This window comes from Salmo salar, chromosome 16 (genome assembly GCF_965601325.2).
Source record: "Salmo salar chromosome 16, fSalSal1, whole genome shotgun sequence".
Classification (NCBI taxonomy): domain Eukaryota; kingdom Metazoa; phylum Chordata; class Actinopteri; order Salmoniformes; family Salmonidae; genus Salmo; species Salmo salar.
In genome coordinates, this window is record NC_138306.1 from 35,893,178 (window position 1) to 35,921,020 (window position 27,843).

Consider the following 27,843-nt stretch of genomic DNA (forward strand, 5'->3'; position numbering starts at 1 on the left):
TTTTTTTTATTTTTTTTTATTTCACCTTTATTTAACCAGGTAGGCAAGTTGAGAACAAGTTCTCATTTACAATTGCGACCTGGCCAAGATAAAGCAAAGCAGTTCGACAACATACAAAAACACAGAGTTACACATGGAGTAAAACAACATACAATCAATGATACAGTAGACAAAAATAAGACTATATACAATGTGAGCAAATGATGTGAGATAAGGGAGGTAAAGGCAAAAAAGGCCATGGTGGCAAAGTAAATAAAGTATAGCATGTAAAACACTGGAATGGTAGATTTATAATTTGAAGAAAGTTCAAAGTTAAAATATAAATAATATGGTGCAAAGGAGCAAAATAATAAATAAAATAAATACAGTAGGGGAAGAGGTAGTAGTTTGGGCTAAAGTATAGATGGGCTATGTACAGGTGCAGTGATCTGGGAGCTGCTCTGATAGCTGGTGCTTAAAGCTAGTGAGGGAGATAAGTGTTTCCAGTTTCAGAGATTTTTGTAGTTCGTTCCAGTCATTGGCAGCAGAGAACTGGAAGGAGAGACGACCAAAGGAGGAGTTGGCTTTAGGGGTGACCAGAGAGATATACCTGCTGGAGCGCGTGCTACAGGTGGGTGCTGCTATGGTGACCAGTGAGTGGAGATAAGGGGGGACTTTACCTAGCAGGGTCTTGTAGATGACCTGGAGCCAATGTGTTTGGCGACGATTATGAAGCGAAGGCCAGCCAACGAGAGCGTACAGGTCGCAGTGGTGGGTAGTATATGGGGCTTTGGTGACAAAACGGATGGCACTGTGATAGACTGCATCCAGCTTGTTGAGTAGGGTATTGGAGGCTATTTTGTAAATGACATCGCCGAAGTCAAGGATTGGTAGGATGGTCAGTTTTACGAGGGTATGTTTGGCAGCATGAGTGAAGGATGTTTTGTTGCGAAATAGAAAGCCAATTCTAGATGAAGGGGGGGTTCGCCCAGGGAGCCAAGCTAGAACCGCCACTGCTCAAATATAATCTATTTTTAAAACCTCATATAAAACTGGTTTTGTAGCATGAACTGGGAATTTGATATTTTTGACTGATATTAGGATTGTATGTTTGTTTCATATCTGCAAAGTAGTTAAAACGCTGTCAGTTCCACTTTAAACTTTAGGTCACCGGTTACTTTCTGTGCTAAACATGAAATGTTTTTTTGCAATGGGAATTAATAGTTGTACATTTTGATTGGGAAATGCTTAATGGTTGTATTTTTGTATTCTTATGATTGGGACCTACTGGCTTATTATGTCTTAAAAACTTCTTAGGGCAAGGTTCTATTTTCCTGAATTTTTGCCTGACGGACGTGCCCAAAGTAAACTGCCTGTTACTCAGGCCCAGAAGCCAGGATATGCATATAATTGGTAGCATTGGATAGAGAACACTTTTTTAAGTGTGTATAAATGTTAAAATAATGTATGAGACTATAACACAATTGATATGGCAGGCAAAAATCCAAATAAAAACCAACCCTATTTTTTTTTTTTGTGCTCCCAGACTCTTATAATGGAAAGCTATGGGTTCTATATAATTCCAGCTCCAAGATTGCAATTCCTATGGCTTCCACTAGATGTCAACAGTATTTGTTTTTTGTTTCAGGCTTGTTTCTTCAAAAACGAGCAAGAATTTTGAGTTTTTGTACAAAGAGTCCCGGAACAACATCAGAGGACGCGCGCTTACTAATTTTACTTTTCTATTGAACAGTCTTCTTTCCGTATGAACTATTATATAGAAAATTAAATAGAAACGTAGTTTGACTTGTTTGAACAAAGTTTAGCGGTAGCTTTTTGGACTCCTTTGTCTGCATGTTGAACGAGTACATTACTGAAATCGATGGCGCCAACTAAACAGACGTTTTGGGATATAAAGAAGGATTTTATCTAACAAAACGACCATTCACGTTGTAGCTGGGACCCTTGGGATTGCAAACAGGAAGATTTTCAAAAGTAAGTGATTTATTTCATCGCTATTTGTGATTTTATGAAGCGTGTGCTGGTTTGAAAAATATGTTGTGGGGGGCCATCCTCAAACAATCGCATGGTATGCTTTCGCTGTACAGCCTATTGTAAATCAGACAATGCAGTTAGATTAACAAGAGTTTAAGCTTTTAAACGATATGATACTTGTATGTTCATAAATGTTTAACATTACGATTATTTATTTGAATTGCGCGCCCTCCAATTTCACCGGATGTTGTCACCGGTGTCCCGCTAGCGAGACGCCTAGCCTTAAGAGGTTTTTAACATCATGCTGTATGTGACTGCTATATTTCCATCGCCCCTATGCAATGGTGTAGTGGTGCCTGGAGAATCGTGTATACTCAAATTTTGCCCAAAAGTTCCCAAATGGCCCGCAAAATGAAGGAAATGTTTCCTATGGATTTATCAGATTTTCACTCCCAAAATCACACTTTTTTTTTTAAATAGAAAAAAACATACAAAATTGATGGTCTAAGTCCACAACAATACTTAAATCACATCAAGGTCATTGGGTGGGCCTGTCAGGGCTTGGTTCCCTAGTTGGTGGGCCTCTGTCCACCCAGGCCCATCCATGTCTGCGCCCCTGATGTAAACAGTGCATGATGACAATTGTGCATCACAAATAGCCTGCTAACCCTTCGGACTTTAACTTTTTCAATACCTGGTTTGCATACCCATTGATGCCGTAGTTAGCATTTACTGGTAGATATCATAAGTTGAAACGTCTTTCCTACCCTACCGGCTCCTTCTTCTGTGATCTGCTCCATGCCAAAACCAGTTGAGCGCTGTATACTTTTGCTGCCTGCAGATGATATTCCGCTGAAACTAGGCTGTGTGTGCGGCGCGCATGTGAATATGCTTTGCGATTGTGTATGCTACTTTGTGCATGATTTCTCTATTGTACTACATACAGTAATTGATAAATTGTATAATTCCACTACACTAGTTTGATACACATAAATAGGGATTACGAAGCGAGTATATACAATGCCCACTGAAAAAGAAGTGGCTGTAAGGCTTATACCTGCGTATACCGTCCACTACACAACTGGCCCTATGTGTTTTATAAAAAGTGCACTCTCCTACATGAATGCGCTAGTATTAGGGTTCCTGCATTTTCAGAATCATGAACCTGTCACACACTGAAGGCCTATAGTTTCGCCACTGCGCAAAAATGCCTATAATAGATATAAAGGCTGTTACGATATTATATTAATGTTTCAAGAAAGGAGTGTAGGTCTAAATATTTGGCCTGGCAAAGAGGTTTTATGCGCAAACTGAATGGAAGCTGATCATTATGAGGTTCTTTACTCAGCTGGTCTCGGGAAGAAATTACTAGTCCTCACTGTCTGAGACTGAGTCAAGACTGAGTACAAATGTATCTGACACCGAGACAAGACGGAGCAGTGGCGATTTTAGCATGTAAATCTTGGTGGGTAAAACTCAAATGTTTTAGATGTATGCCAGTAAAGCCACTACACAACACTAAACAATACATTAATTGCACTATAACGGTGACAAACGGTGCCCACAAACTGTTAGGGCCTACATAAAACTGTCCCAACAGCAGTCCCAACACCTTATCACTGCTACACTTGGCTATCAGTGGAGCCTAGTCTGGCAGTGAAACATTTCATTCAGCCTCATTTACTGCCTTTAAAAAAAGCATAGCTGAAATGGCTGACTTGCTTAAACAAATGTGGTTTCTTCTGACAATTGAGATGTACAAACTAGAGATGTACAAACTATGGCATAATGAGTGATGAGTGAATAAGAGGCAATCAGTCATTTCAATTAAGACATTAATGAGCAAGCTAGGACAGATATAGTCAATATAACAATTTGTTCAGCACTTTTGAAATGTAAGGTGACATAATTTGTGTTTTCTAACATTGTTTGTAACTTATTTTGCACATAATGTTGCTTCTACCATCTCTTATTATCAGAACTCAGGATAAGACCCAGATGCAGACCGCTAGAGTCACAGAAGTTTATTGACCCAAACAGGGGGCAGGCAAAAAAACAGCTCAAAGTCAGGCAGGGGTCTGTAATCCAGGGCAGAGTCAATAAGGTACAGAACAGCAGGCAGGCTGGGGTCAGGACAGGCAGAGGTTCGTAAACGGGTCAGAGTCAGGGAGGTACAGAACGGCACACAGGCTCGAGGTCAGGGCTGGCAGAATTGTCAGGATGAACTGGCAACAGACAAACAGAGGACACAGGTATAAATACACTTGGGATAATGAGGGAGATGGGCGACACCTGGAGGGGGGTGAAGACAAGCACAAAGACAGATGAAACAGATCAGGGTGTGACACTTATGACCAAAAATAACTTCTGGATATCAGAACAGCGATTACTCACCTCGAATTGGACGAAGGATATACTGCTTCTCCAAGACCAGGTCAACATTCACCAGGCTGCGGGGCCAGACGGATTACCAGGACATGTACTCAGAGCATGCGCAGACCAGCTGGCAAGTGTCTTCACACATTTTCAACCTCTCCATGACCGAGTCTGTAATACCTACATGTTTTAAGCAGACAACCATAGTCCCTGTGCCCAAGAAAGCAAAGGTAACCTGTCTGAATGACTACCGCCCGTAGCACTCACGTCGGAAGCCATGTAGTGCTTAGAAAGGCTGGTCATGGCTCACATCAACATCATCATCCCAGAAACCCTAGACCCACCAATTCGCATACCGCCCCAACAGATCCACAGATAACGCAATCTCAATCGCACTCCACATTGCCCTTTCCCACCTGGACAAAAGGAACACCTATGTGAGAATGCTGTTCATTGACTACAGCTCAGCGTTCAACACCATAGTGCCCAAAAAGCTTGTCACTAAGCTAAAGACCCTGGGACTAAACACCTCCCTCTGCAACTGGACTTCCTGACGGGCCGCCCCAGGTGGTAAGGGTAGACAACGACACATCTGCCATGCTGATCCTCAACACAGGGGCCCCTCAGGGGTGCGTGCTTAGTCCCCTCCTGTACTCCCTGTTCACCCACGACTGCGTGGCCAAGCACGAATCCAACACCATCATTAAGTTTGCTGACGACAAAACAGTGGTAGGCTTGATCAACGACAACGATGAGACAGCCTATAGGGAGGAGGTCAGAGGCCTGGCAGTGTGGTGCCAGGACAACAACCTCTCCCTCAACATGAGCAAGACAAAGGAGCTGATTGTGGACTACAGGAAAAGGATGGTGGAACACGCCCCTATTCACATCGACGGGGCTGAAGTGGAGCGGGTTGAGAGTTTCAAGTTCCTTGGTGTCCACATCACCAACAAACTATCATGGTCCAAACACACCAAGACAGTCGTGAAGAGGGCACGACAACACTTTTCTCCCTTAGGAGAATGAAAAGATTCAGCATGGGTCCCCAGATCCTCAAAAAGTTATACAGCTTCACCATCAAGAGCATCCTGAACGGTAGCATCACCGCCTGACATGCAACTGCTCGGCATCTAACCCCAAGCCGCTACACAGGGTAATCCATATGGCCCAGTACATCACTGCGGCCAAGCAGAGGAAGCCCCGAAAAAAAACTCCTGTCACCCAAGTCATAGACTGTTCTCTCTGCTACCGCATGGCAAGCGGTACTGGAGCACCAACCTATACCCCCGCACAGTGACTCGGTACCGGTACCCCCTGTATTTAGCCTTGTTATTGTTATTATATTGTGTTACTTTTTATTTTCTACTTTAGTATATTTTGTAAATATTTCTTAACTCTATTTCTTGAACTGCATCGTTGGTTAAGGGCTTGTATGTAAGCATTTCACTGTAAGGTCTAAAACTGTTGTATTCGGAGCATGTGAAAAATTTGATTTGACACATGTTCATGCAAAAATAACATGCAAAACAGGCAAACATCCCACACACACACACAAAGGTGGGGCTCAAAACAGATGAGGCTCTGCACCACCTGCCCTGAATGACGGGTCGCCTCTGAGCCCGAGACACTCAATATGTGGTCTCAAGACGGGTCTTGAGTACTACAACACTGCAACAAATATTATGGTTGAACTCAAATGTGCTGGTTGATAAAATACCTGTGTTTATGGAAAAAATGTATGTTTGAAAAGGGTATTTTGTTTTTAAATTATATTGGAAATTGGAATGGTAGATTTATGTCTTTCATGGAGCTATCGGAATTGTTTGGGAAGGTCTGCTCAATCCAAGATTACAACCAATCGATTACAGCACTACTCCAAAAATGGAGGAGGCAGGTGGCAGTGGGAGGAGGTGGGGAACTGCTCTGTCTACCCAATATAAAGGATCAAAACTGTCGGAAGAACAAAAATAGCATAAATAGGAAAGTATACCAATTTTATTTGAGGACCAGGATGTTGACAGCTGTGCCATACAGATTGCAAAATAGCTGAGAGGAGAATTGTGATGTACCGATTCCATGGAACAGGGTGTATGAGTTTATATATAAAACGTTGCAAGATTCAAGACTTTGCTTTTCAGCTAAAACTATTGTACAGAATTCTTGTAAGTGGGTCTTGGATGGTTGAGGGGCAGCTCTTGGGGGGGAACTGTGGGGGGATCTTGGATGGTTGGTGGCTTGGCGGTTGGGAGCTTGGGCCAGTGGCCAAGAGGTCGCTGATTCGGGTCCCCCGATTCGACTTGGTGGGAGATCTGTTGATGTGTGGGGCACTTAACCCTGGTTGCTCCTGTGGGTTGCTCTGGATGGAAGTGTCTGCTAGATGACTGAATGTAATGTAAATGTTGTGCGGCTTCACTGCAGGTAGATTGTATGTTTTAAAAATTATATTTAAAGAAATTATATAAAATAAATCAATTCAAATTCTTCTGTGACTATTTCAATTGTTCATCTTGATAGTTGGTAAAGAGGGCCTGTAGAAGTAGAGCCAAAGATTCCAAAGTATCCTAGAAACTGAAACTGTTTTGTGGATGTTGGTACCCAGTTTAAGTACAGGCAGGGTTAATGAGAGAGGACTTTAAATGTACACACTTGGTTTGCAGCTGTATGCGGTTCACACACAGCCTTTGGCTTCCTCACGTACTAAAGTGAAAGAGTCTTATCAAATGTTTTTCAATGCGTTTTGCTGTTCTCTTCAAAGTCATATTTTCATGCTTCCACAGATGTTGTCATGCCATTTACTATGTAGGTTATAAGATTATACTAGCACATGGCCTAGATGTTCAAATGTTCATAAATGACCAGCATTGTCAAATAATAATAATCATAGTAGTTGTCGAGGGTGCAACAAGTCAGTAACACAAGAGTAAGTGTCAGTTGTCTTTTTCATAGCCGATCTTTGAGAGTATCTCTACCGCTCCTGCTGTCTCTAGAGAGTTGAAAACAGCAGGTCTGGGACAGGTAGCACGTCCGGTGAATAGGTCAGGGTTCCAGCAGGTCTGGGACAACAGGTCTGGGACAGGTAGCACGTCCGGTGAACAGGTCAGGGTTCCATAGCTGCAGGCAGAACAGTTGGAACTGGAGCAGCAGCACGGCCAGGTGAACTGGGGACAGCAAGGAGTCATCAAGCCAGGTAGTCCTGAGGCATGGTCCTAGGGCTCAGGTCCTCCGAGAGAGAGAAAGAAAGAAAGAGAAAGAGAGAATTAGAGAGAGCATATTTAAATTCACACAGGACACCGGAAAAGACAAGAGAAATACTCCAGATGTGACAGACTGACCCTAGCCCCCCGACACATAAACTACTGCAGCATAAATACTGGAGGCTGAGACAGGAGGGGTCAGGAGACACTGTGGCCCCATCCGATGAAACCCCCGGACAGGGCCAAACAGGTAGGATATAACCCCACCCACTTTGCCAAAGCACAGCCTCCACACCACTTCTACACCTGCATTGCTTGCTGTTTGGGGTTTTAGGCTGGGTTTCTGTACAGCACTTTGAGATATCAGCTGATGTAAGAAGGGCTATATAAATAAATTTGATTTGATTTACTATGTAGGTCCATCTTTGTAGGTGGGTCCATTTGTGTTGGTTTTATTGCGGTAAGCCTTCAGTATAATTTTCAAGAAGAGTAAAGGTTTTATGTCTATATTTTTGTGATATTGCTGCTTTGTGTTTTGATGGAAAGATAACTGTCATCTGAGAGCATTTTTAAAACAGAGTTATGTTTATTTGTATGTGTCATTGTAGTGAATGTGTGTCAAATCCATGCTCAGTGTTTGCATGTCAGAATATGTGCATTTGTGTCTACATGGTCAGCAGCATGCATAGGCCATGTGGATATCTGAGGCAGATAATGACATATACAATTGTGTGCCAGGAAACATAACTTGATTAGCAGCTAATGCTCCTTGCAGCGGGCCCATCAATCTTCATCACGGCCGCCCATACCCTTGTGCTGAGTATGTATTTGGACAAGTGTAGTTGGTATATGTAGAGAGTGAACAAATATAATAAACATGTAGATGAAACCCCTTTTGAATCTAGCGGTTTTAAATGGTATGATTTATTGCAGAATGGAGATCTGATTGTTCATGAAAGTGATGACACTTTCCTATACAGGCTCTATTTCTCTCACTGTTTATTTGAACCCACGCTGATTCATCAAGCCTTGTCAACTCAATCTCAAACGAATTATGGTGAGGAGATTCAACTTCGATCCATAGAGCTGTGAGTGTGAACCACACCCTTAAACCTACATTACGATATATGCCTCATTACCCCACCATTCACCACTAAAAATCCTCTCATCCACCCATATATCTTCCCTGACAGCCCTCCATTTGACTACTGCGGCCTTGTCCCACTGAATGATGTCATGGAGTCTCTTCCTCGTAGGTGGTCTGGCAATTGGTTAGAGGAAACAGAGTAGCCAACAGTTGATTTTAGGGGTTACTGAATCCACACGATTCAGTGAGCTGACCTGATTACCTACAGTTTGGGTCTTGAGATAGAAATTGACAGTCATTAGTGTTTTAGTCTGACATTGTGCGCTATTGCAATTGGTCTAGTTGGTAGTAGAGGGTAGATCGACAATATCACACTGGGAACACAGCATTCATCTTATTGAAGAGAAAAGTTATTGACACAGAGAGCTTTCAGATTTGTTTCCCATGAAAATAGATAAGAATGCGAGGACTACATGTTGGTGCTGGAGCTTAAATATAGATCATGTTTTAAATCAAACACTTAGAGGGGTCAACAGATCATGCATTTGTGTGCCTTGGAAATAGAGACCAGAGTGTTGAACAGTTGAGCCACTGGGTGGCACTAGAACATTCAGCCATACTGTTATGTTTGTCTCAAGATCACCACTCTCCCCAATTAACCAACGTTACAGTTGTTGGTTGAGGAGTTTGCTCTAGAGAGACTAGAAATTATTTGTAATATATGCTGATCATACGTCTTAGAAGTCATAATGTTAGGGAGTGGTATCTCAGACCAGTAGAAGTGGGTTTAGATGTGAACTGAAATTGGTTTTTAATCATTTACTTAGTCACAATATTTAAATTAGAATAATATTGAGAAGGAAGATTGTCATATTGTAATCAAATGCATACAATTCAGGAAAGGGATCCATTTTGTGTGCAGCACATTTAATCAAAGACATTCTTCCAAAGAGTATGTAGTTTCAGATGCTTAGTTCTTGTTTGTTGAGGATCGTCAGTTTAGCAGAGCCACGGTGTCTTACAGAAGGTCCTACAGAATTTGTCCATAGAGCTGAAGCCTAAATGGGCTGATGACCATTTGAGCTGAGCAGGCTAGGGAATGCAAACTCTTTTTCTCCTCTGAGATTTTGAGGTTTTATTTACACATCTGACCAAAATAATCCTATACACAGGAAATTCTTGTGATTGTGAGTTCTTCTCCTTAAATGTTGGGAAGTTTATTTATTTCTACAAGCATTCCTGATTTGCACTCTCAAAGTCTACAGTGAAGGTTTCAGAGGAATATAAATATAAGCTATATTTAGAAGTCTGAGTTTTTTTGTCAGATATTTCATGATCATGTTGTCAGTAATGCTCTGATTTCATGCAGGTGTCATAGAAACCCCTACAAACTCACTGCTTATTTATACAGTATGAATCTTTACAGTTCAATACCATAACAACTTTCATTCACTGTAAATCACATGTGGCCTCCAGGAAACAGATGGCAATGCTCTGATTGATTCAGTATTTGTGTTAACAGCACTTTTTGCAATGGGGAATTTGTTTAACTGATAAACAAATGCATGTTTACTAGTGCCCATAGCTCTAATCCTGATGTAGTATGTAGTGCAGGGTTATTACAAATGTTTCACTTTTCCCTTCAGAATTTTGGTTTATTATTCAAAGATGTAAATCTGTTTATGAGGAAGAACATTGAAAACCAGCTGCAGGGCTATATTTAAGCAACAAGGCCCAAGGGGGTGTGGTATATGGCCAATATAACACAGCGAAAAGCTGTTCTTAAGCACGACGCAACGCGGAGTGCCTAGATACTGGTGTCCTGAGGTGTCTTATTGCTACTATAAAATAGTTTCCAAGGTGATTAGAGCAGTAAAAATACATGTTTTGTAATACCTGACCTGTGGTATATGGTCTGATATACCATGGCTTTCAGCAAATCAGCATTCAGGGCTCAAACCACCCAGTTTATAATAAAGAGTACATGACTGTAATGATCTTTAAGTTTAATAGGCTAAGATTGAATGTGTTACTTTACTGTCCTTTCTTTTCAATTTACTTATGTCTATTTTCATGGAATGAAATCAAGCTGACTTGCAATGTATTTTTTTTGTTTATTACACTTTTATTTTACATTCAAGATGGAAAAATTAAAAATAATAATTATACAGAAGTTTTTTTCAGCTACCTTCTAAAAAACTATTTTCACTTTAACATCTAAATTCAACATCTGAGAAGCAGCACAGAATATAACACACACAACAGTCAAATGGCAGACACTCAGATGACAAGCTCAGAGCTCCTACATATAAACCATAGTTTTCCTAAACATTTACATTTACTAAAACAACATCCGTACACTCTTGGGCTTTTATTAATTGTTCTCTCATGACGATAAATCAACTGAAAGAGGAACTGCAATGGTATTTTATGCGCAGCTGCACTTCGGAAGAGAAGTTAGCCTATAATAACCATAATCACAATCATTTTTTAATCACAGTCTTTATTGGCGCCTGAAAAAGATAATTGTCGAAGTCATAGTCTCTCTTCCCACAGTACCAAAATGGTGACACTCGCGCGTAATACCTTGCAATATTTTTGATTTATTTTTTAGATGTTCCATTATATTATTATGCAGATGTTCCCAATTTTTTTTAACATATCACTCTGCCTATTTAAAATGTATAACTTTCTCAGGGCACGTGGGCGATAAGTAAGGGCAAAGCGGGAATCCCATCAGCTTGAATTGGTGACTTTGGGGGTACAAGCCTGTCTCTGTTGTTACATCAACGCTGCTTTTGTGCATTTGGTTCCCCTTTTTTGATAAGATACTGTCTATGCTAAAACCTTTGGATTTGTCCGTTGCTCTGCTAGGGACAGTGGGTACAATTTCCATTGTTCTACACAGCATAGATGAGTTCAAGTTCTCCGTGCAACCGGACAGGATAGGAGGCCCATTCTCCCTCCCATCAAAGGCTAGTCTACTATTGTCTGCTTCACTCGCATGGAGGGAAGACGCTCCTGACAGATGCGCTGTGTCCAAACAGACCCTGTGCTCCTGAACGGGTATGCACCTTGGACCGTGTCGCGCGTCAGTTGATTGTGTGCCATACATGTCCTGCGTGGATTCAGTTTGGATTTGATTCTGCACATTACATATTTGGCCATGGACAGACCCACTTTGCTGCATCCCAACATTGTTGAACTCACCAAGAACATGTTTTACATCTAAACTGCGTTGCTCAAAATGTCTCTGATGTTGTTCCACCTCCGTGCCCACCACAGCCCAATCTCCAGCTGACATAGGCCTACCCATCCTCCTCAGGTGAGCATCAGCTGGAACGTTAGATCCTGACGGGTTCGTGGTGACTGGACCTCTTTTCCTCTTGTGAGTAGTTAGTTTTCTCTTCCTCCGTCTATAGTTCCCGTTCTCGAACATGTCTAGACATTTGGTGTCCAAAGTCCAGTAGCTGCCTTTCCCGGTACGGCCCTTCTCTCTCGGTACCTTGATGAAACAGTCGTTTAGAGAGAGGTTGTGGCGTATTGAGTTCTGCCAGCCCTGCTTGTTGTCATGGTAAAAGGGGAAGCCGTCCATTATGAACTGGTAAATGCCGCTCAGCGTTGCGCGCTTGTCTGGTGCGCTCTTGATGGCCATAGCGATAAGTGCAATGTAGCTGTACGGAGGTTTTTGCAGAGATTCCTGCCGAGTTGGGACGAAGCTCAAAGCGGGAAGAATTGTACCGCCGTCGCCTCCATACAAGTAAATCAGGGACGAATTGTGGAAATTGAGCGCCGAGGGTGGCACTCCAAGCACTCGGCTGTGGTAAATGCTCATGATGCTGGAACGCTATCTGCTTCCCAAGGAACTTCAGTTCGTGGAGAGAACTGCTCTTGGAATGATGGGCTCCCACAGTGTCTCTGCCTCATGAGTCAAACAATGTTAAATAATTGTTTAACATGTTTTATGTTGACTTTTCATTGGAAAATAAATTATCTATCATAAACACTGCTTGTGTTCTCAGCCCACCCACATTAATTAAAATTTCATTGCCGAAAGCCCCAGCTCTCTCCCCGCGTGTCCCCTGCGTAGGCCTACCAGCCAATGGTGTTCTTGGTTATTCCCACATTTGTTTATAGAATTAGTCTGTTGATAAGTCTGCCCACCCAAGTTGAATCAAGCTGTGTTTATTTGGATAAATTTCCGGGCACCCAATACATAAACGCACTGATCTGATGTTTGAAATATCACGTACACCCTTGACGCTGAAAGTTGCTCACACAGAGAGAACAAGCAAACACGGCCGAGTTCTTTCTGGGAGTTGCTGTGGGTTACTTGAAATAAAAACAAAGTGTATAAAAGGAAAATAACTTAAACAATTTTATTTTAAAGGGATAGTACACCCAAATTACAAAATTACACATTGGTTTACAAAGTTACTGTTGAGTAACTGATTACATGTGGGGACCCCCCCCCCCCCCCAGTGCTGACACAAAACATTTGGTCAAAAATTAGGTAGGCCTATGTGGATGATGGTCATGCTTAAACAAACAAACTATGAAGGGATATAAGTGGCTACAATTGACACTTTTTTCTGTTATTTAATTAAATGTGTTTGCGAAAAAATCGTGTCCAAATCATCCTCAAGTTTCTAAAAAAATGACTGTGTATTTGTATTTCTTAAGGATCCCTGCCAAGGCAGCAGCTACTCTTCCTGGGGTCCTGCAACATTAAAGCAGCTATATACAATTAAAAATATTTCATGACATTACATTTCATAACATTTTACCCAAAACATTTAGTTTGTTCCCTCAGGCCACTACTCCACTATCACATATTTACAATACAACATCCATGTGTATGTGTGTGTCGAGTGCGTGTCTTATCATGTGTATGTGTGTTTGTGTGTGTCTCTTCACAATCCCTGTTGTTCTATAAGGTTTATTTTTACCTGTTTTTCTTAATCTGATTCTACTGTTTGCATCAGTTACCTGATGTAGAATATAGTTCCATGTAGTCATGGCTCTATGTAGTACTGTGCACCTCCCATAGTCTGTTCTTGACTTGGGGATTGTGAAGAGACCTTTGGTGACATGTCTTGTGGGGTATGGATGGGTGTCCGAGCTGTGTGCTAGTAGTTTAAACAGACACCTCGCTGCATTCAGCATGTCAACACTTCTTACAAAACAAGTAGTGATGAAGTCAATCTCTCTTCCACTTTGAGCCATGAGAGATTTACATGCATTTTATTAATGTTAGCTCTCTGTGTACAGTTAAGAGCCAGCCGTGCTGCCCTGTTCTAAACCAATTATAATTATTTTACGAGGTCTCTCTTTGTGGCACCTGACCTCACTACTGAACAGTAGTCCAGGTGTGATAAAACTAGAGCCTGTAGGATCTGCCTTGTTGATAGTGTTGTTAAAATGGCAGAGCAGCTCTGTATTATGGACAGACTTCTCCCCATCTTAGCTACTGATGTATCAACATGTTTTGACCATGACCGTTTAAAATCCAGGGTTACTCCAAGCAGTTTAGTCTCCTCAACTTGCTCAATTTCCACATTATTTATTGCAGGACTTAGTTGAGGTTTATGGTTTAGTGAATGATTTGTCACAAATACATTGTGTAACTAAATTAAGTTACACTATATATAGAAACATATGTGGACACCCCTTTAAATTATGCAATCTCCATAGGAAAACACTGGCAATAGAATGGCATTACTGAAGAGCTTAGTGACTTTCAACGTGGCACCGTCATAGGATGCCACCTGTCAAACAAGTCAGTTCGTCAAATTTCTGCCCAGCTAGAGCTGCCCCGGTCATCTGTAAGTGCTGTTATTGTGAAGTGGAAAAGTCTAGGAGCAACAATGTCTCAGCCGCAAAGTGGTAGGCCACACAAGCTCACAGAATTCGATTCCCACGGGGGACCAGTACGGAAAAAAATATATATATGAAATGTGTGAAATGTATTCACTACTGTAAGTCGCTCTGGATAAGAGCATCTGCTAAATGACTAAAATGTCAAATGGGACCATCAAGTGCTGAAGCACGTAGCGAATAGAAATGGTCTGTCCTCAGTTACAACACTCACTCCCGAGTTCCAAACTGCCTCTGGAAGCAAAGTCAGCACAATAACTGTCGGGAGCTTCATGAAATGGGTTTACACAAACATTTGAATGAAAAAGGCTGGGTTAAAAATGGGATGGGAATCCTTCTGAGTTACATATCCTTAGGAAAAGCTTATATTAGCATAAGGTTGTTGGTTGAAGTTTGTGTCTATATCTCTTTGTTCAGTTAATGTCAGGGGTATTCGTAATTTACTCAAACGTAAGGCTATTTTCCTGTATTGCAAACGGTTTAATGCAGACTTATACTTTCTACAAGAGACTCATGCTTGTTCTACCGATCTAGCTTTTTGGAAAAATCAATGGGGTAACGATATCTGGTTATCATATGGCAACAACCACTCTGCAGGTGTAGCAGTTTTAAGAGGTGCATTTAAAGGGAAGGTCATCAGTAGTAAGACTCACCACTCTGGACGTTGGTTAATTTGAACAGTGAATTTGAACAGTGAAATGTTTTATTAGGGAATATCTATGCAACAAAAACAAACAAAACAACAGGATGTTATTTCAAGAATTTGAAGAAGAGATGAATAGTTAAAGGTGTATTTCAGGTTATCCAAATTATCTTAGGTGGAGATTTATTTTAATTCTGTGAATAATGTGATGTGACAGATATCCCCCTCCAAATAGAGCCAGCATGGTTAATCCTGAGTTTAATAATCTATGTCTTGTTCTTGGATTATTTGATATTTGGAGATCTAAATATCAGATAAAAAGGACTTCACCTTGTGTAACAAGGGCATGTCCAGACAGTCAATAATTAATTTCTGGTTTATTTCTAATTCATTAGATAACACTGCAAGCAAGCTATCCATTGAATCATTAATTCTTACTGATCATAAAGTTATATTCTTATCTGTAAATATTAATGGATCAGAAGTTAATAAACCAAATTGGAGTTATTGGAAACTCAATAGCAGGCTGTTGGAAGATGATAATTTAAAGATGGATTCCAAAGATATTATACAAGAAAATGTAAATCTTATGGGAAATATTGGGAATTAATCCAGTATGAAATAAGACAAACAGCCATGAAGAAAGGTAAATAAATTGATGAATTTAAAAGATTGAGGCAATAAATACTTTCTCTAATCTCTATGGAGGACCTTGATGAATAAAGAAATGGTCTGAATGTACAAAGAGAGAGCAAAAGGGCATTTGTATGATCAAAAAAGAGATGGTTGGAGGAAGGTAAAAAATGTCAACATTTTTACAATTTAGAGAAAAAAATCTCAATTTTTCTTCTACTAATAAGCTTAATATAGATTGCAAAGAAAACGAAAACCTCAAAGATATTTCTAAATATGTTTCAGAAATCTATGGTAATCTTTACACCAGTAATGCCTGTCCTACTAGTGATGCCTGTACCACATGTATATATTACCTCAATTACCTCGACTGTACCGGTACCCCCTGTATATAGCCTCGCTATTGTTATTTTACTGCTGCTCTTTAATTATTTGTTACTTTTCTTTCTTATTTTTGTAGGTATTTTTCTTAAAACTGCATTGTTGGTTAAGGGCTTGTAAGTAAGCATTTCCCTGTTGTATTCGGCGCATGTGACAAATACAATTTGATGTCTGCTTTTCTAGACTCTGTCAAATACTATGCAAAATTCATAGATGAAGAATTCAATACTGTAAGTCTTGTGATTAATTTATTTCAATCAATGAAATTTAAAAAAAGAATCTCCAGCGAATGATGGCCTGAATTCGATAGATATTTTCATGAGGATATTGTTGAATTTTTATGTAATGTCTTTAAGGAGGCAATTGATTTAGGGTTCCTGCTTGTTTCTATGACAAAAGGCCTCAGTTCTGTTATCCCCAAACCAAACAAAAATCCTATGATGTTAGAAAATCGGAGACCAATCACATTAATGAACAATGATGGAAAGCTACTTGCATCCATCTTTGCAGAAATACTTAAAGGTATTGACCAAATCATTGATGATACCCAGTCTGGTTTTATGAAGGGCAGACATACAGTTGAAGTCTGAAGTTTACATACACTTAGGTTGGAGTCATTAAAACTCATTTTTCAACCACTCCACAAATTTCTTGTTAACAAACTATAGTTTTGGCAAGTCAGTTAGGACATCTACTTTGTGCATGACACAAGTAATTTTTCCAACAATTGTTTACAGACAGATTATGTCACTTATAATTCACTGTTTCACAATTCCAGTGGGTCAGAAGTTTACATACACTAAGTTGACTGTGCCTTTAAACAGCTTGGAAAATTCCAGAAAATGATGTCATGGCTTTAGAAGCTTCTGATAGGCTAATTGACATAATTTGTGTCAATTGGAGGTGTACCTGTGGATGTCAATTTCAAGGCCTACCTTGAACTCAGTGCCTCTTTGCTTGACAGCATGGGAAAAGCAAAATAAATCAGCCAAGTCCTCAGAAAAAAAATGGAGACCTCCACAAGTCTGGTTTTCCAAAATTTCCAAACGCCTGAAGGTTCATCTGTACAAACAATAGCACGCAAATATAAACACCATGGGACCACGCAGCCGTGATTCTGCTCAGGAAGGAGACGCATTCTGTCTCCTAGAGATGAACGTACTTTGGTGCGAAAAGTGCAAATCAATCCCAGAACAACAGCAGAAGATGCTGAACAACAGAAGATGCTGGAGGAAACAGGTACAAACATATCTATATCCACAGTAAAACAAGTCCTATATCGACATAACCTGAAAGGCCGCTCAGCAAGGAAGAAGACACTGCTCCAAAACCGCCATTAAAAAAGCCAGACTACGGTTTGCAACTGCACATGGGGACAAAGATCGGACTTTTTGGAGAAATGTCCTCTGGTCTGATGAAACAAAAATAGAACTGTTTGGCCATAATGACCATCATTATGTTTGGAGGAAAAATGGGGATGCTTGCAAGCCGAAGAACACCATCCCAACCGTGAAGCACGGGGGTGGCAGCATCATGTTGTGGGGGTGCTTTGCTGCAGGAGGGACTGGTGCACTTCACAAAATAGATAGCATCATGAGGCAGGAAAATTATATAGATATATTGAAGCAACATCTCAAGACATCAGTCAGGAAGTTAAAGCTTGGTCGCAAATGGGTCTTCCAAATGGACAATGACCCCAAGCATACTTCCAAAGTTGTGGCAAAATGGCTTAAGGACAACAAAGTCAAGGTATTGGTGTGGCCATCACAAAGCCCTGACCTCAATCCCATTGAGAATTTGTGGGCAGAACTGAAAAAGCGTGTGCGAGCAAGGAGGCCTACAAACCTGACTCAGTTACACCAGCTCTGTCAGGAGGAATGGGCCAAAATTCCCCCAAGTTATTGTGGGAAGCTTGTGGAAGGCTACCAAAACGTTTGACCCAAGTTAAACAATTTAAAGGCAATGCTACCCAATACTAATTGAGTGTATGTAAACTTCTGACCCACTGGGAATGTGATGAAAGAAATTAAAGCTGAAATAAATAATTTTCTCTACTATTATTCTGACATTTCACATTCTTAAAATAAAGTGGCGATCCTAACTGACCTAAGACAGGGAATATTTACTTGGATGATATGTCAGGAATTGTGAAAACTGAGTTTAAATGTATTTGACTAAGGTGTATGTAAACTTCCCACTTAAACGGTATATGTAATAATATCCGACTAGTATGGGACTTGATAGACTACAATGAGCACATTATGGAAGACAGCTTTATTTTATTTGCAGACTTTTACAAGGCTCAACATGTAATATTCCTGTAAAATATGTGATCACATATTTTGGTATTAAAGTTTGAAAAGATCAGAAAGAAAGAGCCAATTAAAATGTCTCTCCTATTGTAGAGAAAATTGGAAAAAGATTTAACCCCTTGTTATTAAGAGATCTTTCTTTATCTGGATGTGTACTTTTGTCAACATCTGCTAAACACGTGTATGTGACAATTACATTTGATTCGATTTTGATTTAGCTAGCGTTAGCCCACCAGGAAAGGATATTTAGCTAGCTAGTTAACGTTCTCACCAGTCGTGTAGTCAGACTTGCTCGCTAACATTAGGCCAGCACCAGTGAAAAGATAATTGGTTAGCTAGCATGTCACCATTTACAAAAGTTTAACTACACGAACGGTGAGCTAATGTTAACTAGCTCGCTAAATATCACCAGGTGACCTAGCTAGTTAGGCACCTTGGTTGACTAGTTAGCTACATCAGCTAAAGTTGGCTAGCTAGCTCACAAATGGACTTGTGGGCTCAATGTTTTCCCCATACAAAACACAAACGTTTTTGTTCCATGAGTGCATCTGTACATGACGAATCAAATGACCTGTGAAGTCAGTTATACATATCAGCAGGGATGGAATTAAGCTAGCCCGAGGCTAGAACTTTTGAGACAGCAGTGAAATACTTAGTAGAACATGTGCCAAACTAGCCTGACACAGCAGTACAATTTTGCCTTTACAAACATCGCATGCCACAGATTTAGATCTGGCCAGTGCCCAAAATCCTTATGTTACATCTCTGCATGTCAGTCCCTTTCGGTGACTTCACGGCTGACGGTTTTAACTTTCCTCTTGAGAATTAGAATCAGAAGTACAGTTGTATAGCTCATCGCAATACTTCACCTCTTCAGGCAAATAGTACCCTAAAATTGTCCTGATCATCTAGTTGACCGTTCCATATAATTCCTCCATCCCAGCAGAAATGTCCAATCCACATAGTAGGACTTTAGATGTGCAGATAGACCAAAACCCAGTCTGTTTTACCGTTATTATAGTCAAATCTGTGGGCTATGGTATTTTAATATAGATGTTAACATTTTAGAAATCAACTTAGCTAGTAAAAGTAACTTTTGTTTTTTTATCTTTCAGATGGGCAGACCGGAAACCCAGTGACAACACTTGGTTCTGCAACTACCATTTTCCAATGGGAAAGAGAAAGGGCCCTGTATTTACCAGAAAAGGAAGCTCATCCACCATGGCATAAGTGGAAGATCCAGACTGATGATTGGCTAACAAGAAAAAATAATGAGGCATGAGGATTGGGTGTTGATGGACCACTTGTCACATTGTCCAAGGGGGGTTTGTGTTATGATAAACAATGCATTTTCTGTCCAGATAAAGATGTTGATACGGCATTGAAAAATATCCATCATTGATTAAATGTATCTTTGTCTTCCAGTCCAACAGAACATCCTTCAGACCATCTGATGCATGGACGTCCTGTGCCGGGGTGATCCGAGCATGAGCGTCCAGTTGTGGAGACTACAGCACATCGAGCCTGTGGACAGAAAGGTCAATAACTCATCAAATACGATACAATATTGTGTAAAACATTGAATTTGAAGCTTCATCAAAATTCTGACTTCATGTCCCCTTTTCCCCATGTTTTAGACATGAGGCTTGACATGCGGAACATCAGGCTCACCCCACGAGAAGCAGTGCACGATCAACACCACCCTAAGCAAGGAGATCTGCTGGAAGTGATGTACTCTTTCATTCTGGGGGTAAGATATACAATACCAGTCAAATGTTTGGACACACCTACTCATTCAAGGGTTTTTCTTTATTTTTACTATTTTCTACATTGTAGAATAATAGTGAAGACATCAAAACTATGAAATAACACATATGGAATCATGTAGTAACCAATTTTTTTTTAAACAAATCTAAATATATTTTACATTTGAGATTCTTCAAATTAGCCACCCTTTGCCTTGATGACAGCTTGCACACGCTTGGCATTCTCTCAATCAGCTTCATGGGGTAGTCACCTGGAATGCATTTCAATTAACAGGTGTGCCTTGTTAAAGTTAATTTGTGGAATTTCTTTCCTTCTTAATGCGTTTGAGCCAATCAGTTGTGTTGTGACAAGGTAGGGGTGGTATAAGGTTTTACTGATAACCTACAAAGCATTACATGGGCTTGCTCCTACCTATCTTTCCGATTTGGTCCTGCCGTACATACCTACACATACGCTACGGTCACAAGACGCAGGCCTCCTAATTGTCCCTAGAATTTCTAAGCAAACGGCTGGAGGTAGGGCTTTCTCCTATAGAGCTCCATTTTTATGTAATGGTCTGCCTACCCATGTGAGAGACGCAGACTCAGTCTCAACCTTTAAGTCTTTACTGAAGACTTATCTCTTCAGTAGGTCCTATGATTAAGTATAGTCTGGCCCAGGAGTGTGAAGGTGAACGGAAAGGCTGGAGCAACGAACCGCCCTTGCTGTCTCTGCCTTGCCGGTTCCCCTCTTTCCACTGGGATTCTCTGCCTCTAACCCTTTTACAGGGGCTGAGTCACTGGCTTACTGGTGTTCTTCCATGCCGTCCATGGGAGGGGTGCATCACTTGAGTGGGTTGAGTCACTGACGTGGTCTTCCTGTCTGGGTTGGCACCCCCCCCTTGGGTTGTGCCATGGCGGAGATCGTTGTGGGCTATACTCGGCCTTGTCTTAGGACGGTAAGTTGGTGGTTGGAGAAATCCCTCTAGTGGTGTGGGGGCTGTGCTTTGGCAAAGTGGGTGGGGTTATATCCTGCCTGTTTGGCCCTGTCCGGGGGTATCATCGGATGGGGCCACAGTGTCTTCTGATCCCTCCTGTCTCAGCCTCCAGTATTTATGCTGCAGTAGTTTATGTGTCGGGGGGCTAGGGTCAGTCTGTTACATCTGGAGTATTTCTCTTGTCTTATCCGGTGTCCTGTGTGAATTTAAATATGCTCTCTCTAATTCTCTCTTTCTGTCTTTCTCTCGGAGGACCTGAGCCCTAGGACCATGCCTCAGGACTACCTGGTATGATGACTCCTTGCTGTCCCCAGTCCACCTGGCCGTGCTGCTGCTCCAGTTTCAACTGTTCTGCCTGCGGCTATGGAACCCTGACCTGTTCACCGGACGTGCTTGTTGCACCCTCGACAACTACTATGGTTATTATTATTTGACCATGCTGGTCATTTATGAACATTTTAACATCTTGACCATGTTCTGTTATAATATCCACCCTGCACAGCCAGAAGAGGACTGGCCACCCCTCATAGCCTGGTTCCTCTCTAGGTTTCTTCCTAGGTTTTTGGCCTTTGTAGGGAGTTTTTCCTAGGGAGTTTTTCCTAGCCACCGTGCTTCTTTCACATGCATTGCTTGCTGTTTGGGGTTTTAGGCTGGGTTTCTGTACAGCACTTTGAGATATCAGCTGATGTACGAAGGGCTATATAAATAGATTTGATTTGATAGAGAAGATAGACTAAGTCCATGTTATGGCAAGAACAGCTCAAATAAGCAAAGAGAAACAACAGTCCATCATTACTTTATGACTTGAAGGTCAGTCAATCCGTAAAATTTCAAGAACTTTGAAAGTTTCTTCAAGTGCAGTCGCAAAAACCATCAAGCGCTATGATGAAACTGGCTCTCATGAGGACCACTACAGGAAAGGAAGACCCAGAGTTACCGCTGCTGCAGAGGATAAGTTCATTCGACTTAACTGGACCTCAGATTCCAGCCCAAATAAATGCTTCACAGAGTTCATGTAAGAGACACATCTCAACATCAACTGTTCAGAGGAGACGGTCTGAAACCACTACTAAAGGACACCAATAATAATAAGAGACTTGCTTGGGCCAAGAAACACGAGCAATGGACATTACACCGGTGGAAGTCAAAATTTGAGATGGTTTGGGATGAGTTGGACCGCAGAGTGAAGGAAAAGCAGCCAGCAAGTGCTCAGAATATTTGAGAAATCCTTCAAGACTGTTGGAAAAGCATTCCTCATGAAGCTGGTTGAGAGAATGTCAAAAGTGTGCAAAGCTGTCAAGGCAAAGAGTGGCTACTTTGAAGAATCTAAAATAGTATTTTTAACACATTTTTGGTTTCTACATGATTCCATATGTGTTATGGAATCACAGTTGTGATGTCTTCACTAATATTCTACAATGTAGAACATAGTAAAAATAAAGAGAACCCTTGAAGGAGTAGGTGTATCCAAACTTTTGACTGGTACTGTAATTTAAACATCACAGATATAAATTCCCAATGTGCCCATGATAACATGCAATGTGAATCGTGTTGTACTCCTGGATGAAACTGCTACTTGCCTTCAGCAAGTAAGACAGGGGTAAGAAACATCACAGATATAAATTCCCACTGTGCCCATGGTAAAGTTTTGAGCAAAACCTGTATATATTATAACCTATTCTGGGAGCCTTGTGTGTGTGTTTGAACTAAGTGGAATATTTTTGGACCATTCACTTCCCGAAAACAGGTACTGACAGGAGGAGCAATATGAGTCTGCTAGAGGTCGTCATGCTCGATGGGGAGTGTATTGGAAGCTTTGGGGGTCCACACAACGAAGAAGCAGGTGTCCATTCCAGGGATGTGGAGCTGACCTTGGACCTGGTGCCAGTAAGGATGGTCTTCACGGAGAAAATCCTTTGACTTCACTGCCTCTTCAATGGTAAGGTCCCTTGCACCATAGGTACACTTGACCTCATCACTGCTGTGGTGTTCACCAGACCATCTGGTGGGGCACCCAGGATCCCAGACCCTGTGACCCAAAGCCGTGATTCCTGCACATCCATCCCTATAGCCATTTTGAATGCCTTGATGCCCTCCTTTTCGTTATCTGAGCCCCACATTACAGACAACAACCCATCCAACGACTGTGATCTGAGGACCCTTTTTAGCAGCGATGGAGTAACGCTCTTGGCCCTAACCACAGATTCATACTTGCTGGCCGTCAACCTTCTCCTCATTGTGTGCCAGTTGCAGTTGGTGCGCTGTCCAACTGTTGCCTGCCGTATAGCCTCCTGCTGCTCCACCGACACCGCCATGACAGCCAGGATGACTGCATGCCCCAGGTGCCCTTGTTTTTGAACAATGTCTGGTACAGAAAGGGATGACAGGGAGGGTAGCAGTTGTTCTGGCTCAGGTTCAAGGAGACATGCCATTCCACTGAACCTGCCCCAGAGACGGTTCCTTAGCCACTGAAGATCCTCCTCTGTGGGATCTCAGGACAGAGGGTTGTAGTCTTTGGCCGGGTACAGGTCCTCCATTGATGGCACCTGGTTGGGCACGGCTGGCTTCCTCCACTCGCATTCCACATCCGTACGGCCGACATTGTGAACCGCCAAAATAGCTGCATGGCTACCTGTATGAGCTCCACGGTGGCATTCTCATGTGGTAGAGAGAATCCCTTGGTTACCTATAGAGACCTGGCAAGAGGAAGGATGTGCCACATGCCTTTCAATGTATGACTTTGAACACATTCATTGTAAGAAATGTGCTATATAAAGTTTGATTTGATTACATTACAGATGTAGAATATTTAATAAACTGTCATTTTCAAGAGAACAAGTGCAGTTTTTCCATAAATCTTTCCATAATTGGTAACTTGGGATTTTAACACTTGACTTATCAATCATATAGTGGGAAGGATTCTATAAAGCAAGATTGTGTGAATGCATGTACCACTCCGAATAAATAAATACTTTGCCTTTGAAGATTTGTCTCTGGTCATGAAACTACAATACAGGTTGTATGTCTAAACAAAATCAATTCTGAATGTCAATATATTTTTTGATTCATTCTCATTAATGACAACACTCTGGTATCCATGATAATCTGGTTAATGATTATATAATTTATTAAGTGGTTCTTTCCTTGTAGAATGTTGACAGCTGTATTGAACACATTGTGTTGCTAAGATGCTCAAACTGAACTTAATAGCTACACTCACCGACACAAGATAAACTTTATCCCTCATTCTGGCCCTGACCAAACCGTTAAGTTGCCCCTCATTTTAGCTGCACTTCTCCACATGAGTAGACTTATAGTGGTCTTCTCCCTTTTTAAAGCTCTTATGCTCATCCTTGAAAATTGTCTGAAGTAGACATGGTTTACAAACAATTATCTAGGCTATTTTTGTCTACTGCTCTGCTAACTAGCTAGTTAAAGTGTAGTTAGTGGCTAGCTAAGACAGAGAAAGGGGATGCAAGAAGTTTAACACTTTATTAAATTAATTTCAATACAGCACATGGATTCATCATGGATTGGGTACAGGTCTCTGATCTGGTGGTGAACGATAGCTGAAGTGCAGGAACTTCCTGCAGGAATTTGTAGTCTTGTTGAGGTATTTTCTGTTGCTAATTAGCATTTCAAATTTTTTGGGAGTAAATTGAGGCAAATATATTGATAAAACTTAGCTTGTCCGAGAGAGAATTACACGGTTATCAAAACGTCACGCCAATGTAAGCCTACACCAAACACACACTTAATATGAAGTGTTTGTAAAATTCACGATGTGAAAAATGAATGGCGAAAACCATTGGAACTATTTCTGTGTTATGGTTACTGTGGCGGATTATATGGCCAACCGGTGGCTTCAAAGCCTCTCATCAGCAATCCAGGGTTTATATACATCATTGGTCAATGACATTCAATTCAGCATTGGAAAAAAGCACGTTTAAGTTTGTTCTACCTGAGCAAGTCTGACCACAATTCAAAGACCACTATGATGACACACCAAATGCGTTTGATGGATCCTTTTTTGTCTTCTAATGTAATCCAAAAGTAACAATGTACTACGTTACTGAGTTTGGGTAATCCAAAAGTTACGTTACTGATTAAAATGTAGAGGTAACTAGTAACTGTTACATTTAGAAAGTTACCTACCCAACACTGTTGGTTTAATCAGTCTATAGACAAGGTATGACAGCAATCAATGCTTTGGTTTTGTTTCCACATGCTAACATTTTAACATGTCATTCAAATCATGGGACCGATTTTAACATTGTTCGTGCGTCATGTCCAAATAATCCCAAAGTACAATATCTCAAATGAATTGTGAAGCTCAACAAAGTCACTTATAGAGAATTTGAACATAATGTGCGAAAAATGCAAATATTTGAATTGGATTTGTGCCACAAATGCTCAAACGTTAGTACGTGGAAACAGTTCCAGGTAAACTAAACCAAAGCATAGATTGCTGTCATACCTTGTCCATAGACTGCTTACAGGTTAAGGAAACCTATTTTTCATTTTGTAATTTGGGTGAACTATCCCTTTAACACATGTTGTGCAGATCCCCTTTCATCTTAAATTAGGAATTTAAAAAGAGAGAAGGTATAGCCTATACTTTACTTATTTAATTCTCAGACCTGTTAACATACACTGATTTAATTTAATTTATTACTATACATAAAAATATACTTCAGGCATTGTTTTATAATGGAACATATCCCTCTGCTATGCTTGAATTTCTTTTAAATACAGCGTTTTAACTGTTTTATCAACAGATGAGTGAGAAAGCAGTCAACCACTGCCATAAAAGGACAACTTGGCAGGACGTCAAAGTAAACTGTATTATTTGTGCATGATGCTTTATATTATGTATTTTCCTGTTTATAAAACGGAGGAGGATTATAACAACTTTACAAGTGCACACAGCTGGCCGGTGCTTACATTACGAGTTTGGAGGTTTCAGCATCTAAACTACTGAGTTTTTCTGAGTTTGTCTTTTTTCCTCTCCTCACAGACGATGATTCATTAAGAAATCGACCAACCAGTGGAGGCTGCTGAGGGGAGTACGGCTCATAATAATAGTTGTAATTGAGCGAATGGAATGGCATCAAACACATGGAAACCATATGATTGATGTATTTGATACCATTCCACTGATTCCGCTCCTGCCATTACCACGAGCCCGTCCTCCCCAATTAAGGTGCCACCAACCTCCTGTGAGAGCATCGTGTCCAAAAGCAGCCTATAGTCTATGTAATAATAATAACATGGGGGGTGCTTATATTTTTCCTGTTACACACTTGTACAATGTGTTTTTTTGTGTATCCCAACTCCCCCTGAGACACCCACAGGGAGTGGGATCACGACCAGGGTCACCATTGTCCAGTGTGTCTGGAGCAATTGGGGTTAAGTGCCTTGCTCAAGGGCACCGTGACAGGTTTTCACCTTGTCAGCACTGGGATCTGAACCAGCGACCTTTCAGTTACTGGTCTACCGCTGTAACCTTGAGGGTATGTAGTCTCTCTCAAGTGTTTAGCCCACACACTCATCTGATATTGGAGGGTGCTATTGCAGCCCATTCTTGACCAATAACAATATACAGAGGCGCAACTTTCAGTGGGGACGGAGGGGACATGTCCCCCCCACATTCTGAAATTGCATTTTTGTCCCCCCCAGTTTTATCATTGGAGTGTGATACAAAATGAGGCAACGGCCTGCTTCAGGACCATGCGGACGCCTCTGAGCGGTGTTTGGAGTGTTTATCCGACTGGATAAACATTTATTTGTAATATTATGTCCCCTCCAGCTTTAAAACCAAAGTTGCACCCCTGACAGAATATATAGACATAATGCCCGCTATAATTGTCAAATATTTAACATTTGAGTATAATAGCTGGGGTAAATACAAAAAGGAAAATAATGCGGTCAATGAGCATATAGTCTACCTACAGTAGGCTATTTTTTCTAGGTTGTTTTGTGGATATCAAAAACTTGGCCTACACAACTCTGTTGGTTTGGTTAGTGGGGAGATGGCTCTTAGACAATTATACTGTAACCAATAAGAAGTATTTATATTTTAAACAAAACATTTACATTTGATAGAGAAATAGGCTACAGAGGTCACCCTTTGAATTATATAAATATTGCATTGACAGGGACAGTGTTAGACACTATATAAATATTTTATCACTGAAATGGTGAGCAACCCTGACAAGAAGGGTTACAGATTTGGTTGAAGATAGTATCATACAGTATGTCAAACCCTGGCCTATGGACCTGGCTTTCCCAGGAACAAAAGAAAGACAGTTGGTGACACCTAATGGCGAGAATGAGAATCGTGTGCTTTTTTTTTGCCTGACTTGTGAATTATATGTTTTTTTTAAATAGTTTACTTATTCACACACACTTTAATACGGAAGTCCAGAAAAGACATGAATAAAAAATCCTAGTTATGTTGAGATCACAACATAACAAAAGTTGTTTTCTCATGATCACGATATAATTTTCTCATGGTGAAGACATAACAGAGTTCAGAGTTCGTTCTGTTAGGTGACCTAAACTGGGATATGCTTAACACCCCAGCAGTCGTCACAATCTAAGCTAGATGCCCGCAATCTCAC

The 27,843-nt window shown here is 40.9% G+C and overlaps 1 protein-coding gene and 2 long non-coding RNA genes across 3 annotated transcripts; 1 reads left to right on the forward strand and 2 right to left on the reverse strand.

Moving 5' to 3' along the window:
* Positions 1–10,731: 10,731 nt before the first annotated feature.
* LOC106573802 (uncharacterized) lies at positions 10,732–12,679 on the reverse strand. Its single transcript, XM_014149153.3, has one exon. It carries the CDS (start codon positions 12,464–12,466, stop codon positions 11,303–11,305), a length of 1,164 nt encoding a protein of 387 aa, XP_014004628.1. The 5' UTR covers positions 12,467–12,679; the 3' UTR covers positions 10,732–11,302.
* Positions 12,680–18,424: 5,745 nt separating this feature from the next.
* LOC123727813 (uncharacterized) lies at positions 18,425–20,301 on the reverse strand. The gene is made up of 2 exons (XR_006759739.2): positions 20,149–20,301; positions 18,425–20,001 (listed from the first exon to the last, which is right to left on the reverse strand). It is a non-coding gene; the product is annotated as an uncharacterized LOC123727813 (long non-coding RNA).
* On the forward strand, positions 19,749–24,204 carry LOC145861100 (uncharacterized). Its single transcript, XR_014380890.1, has 2 exons — positions 19,749–20,015; positions 20,115–24,204. It is a non-coding gene; the product is annotated as an uncharacterized LOC145861100 (long non-coding RNA).
* Positions 24,205–27,843: the final 3,639 nt, after the last annotated feature.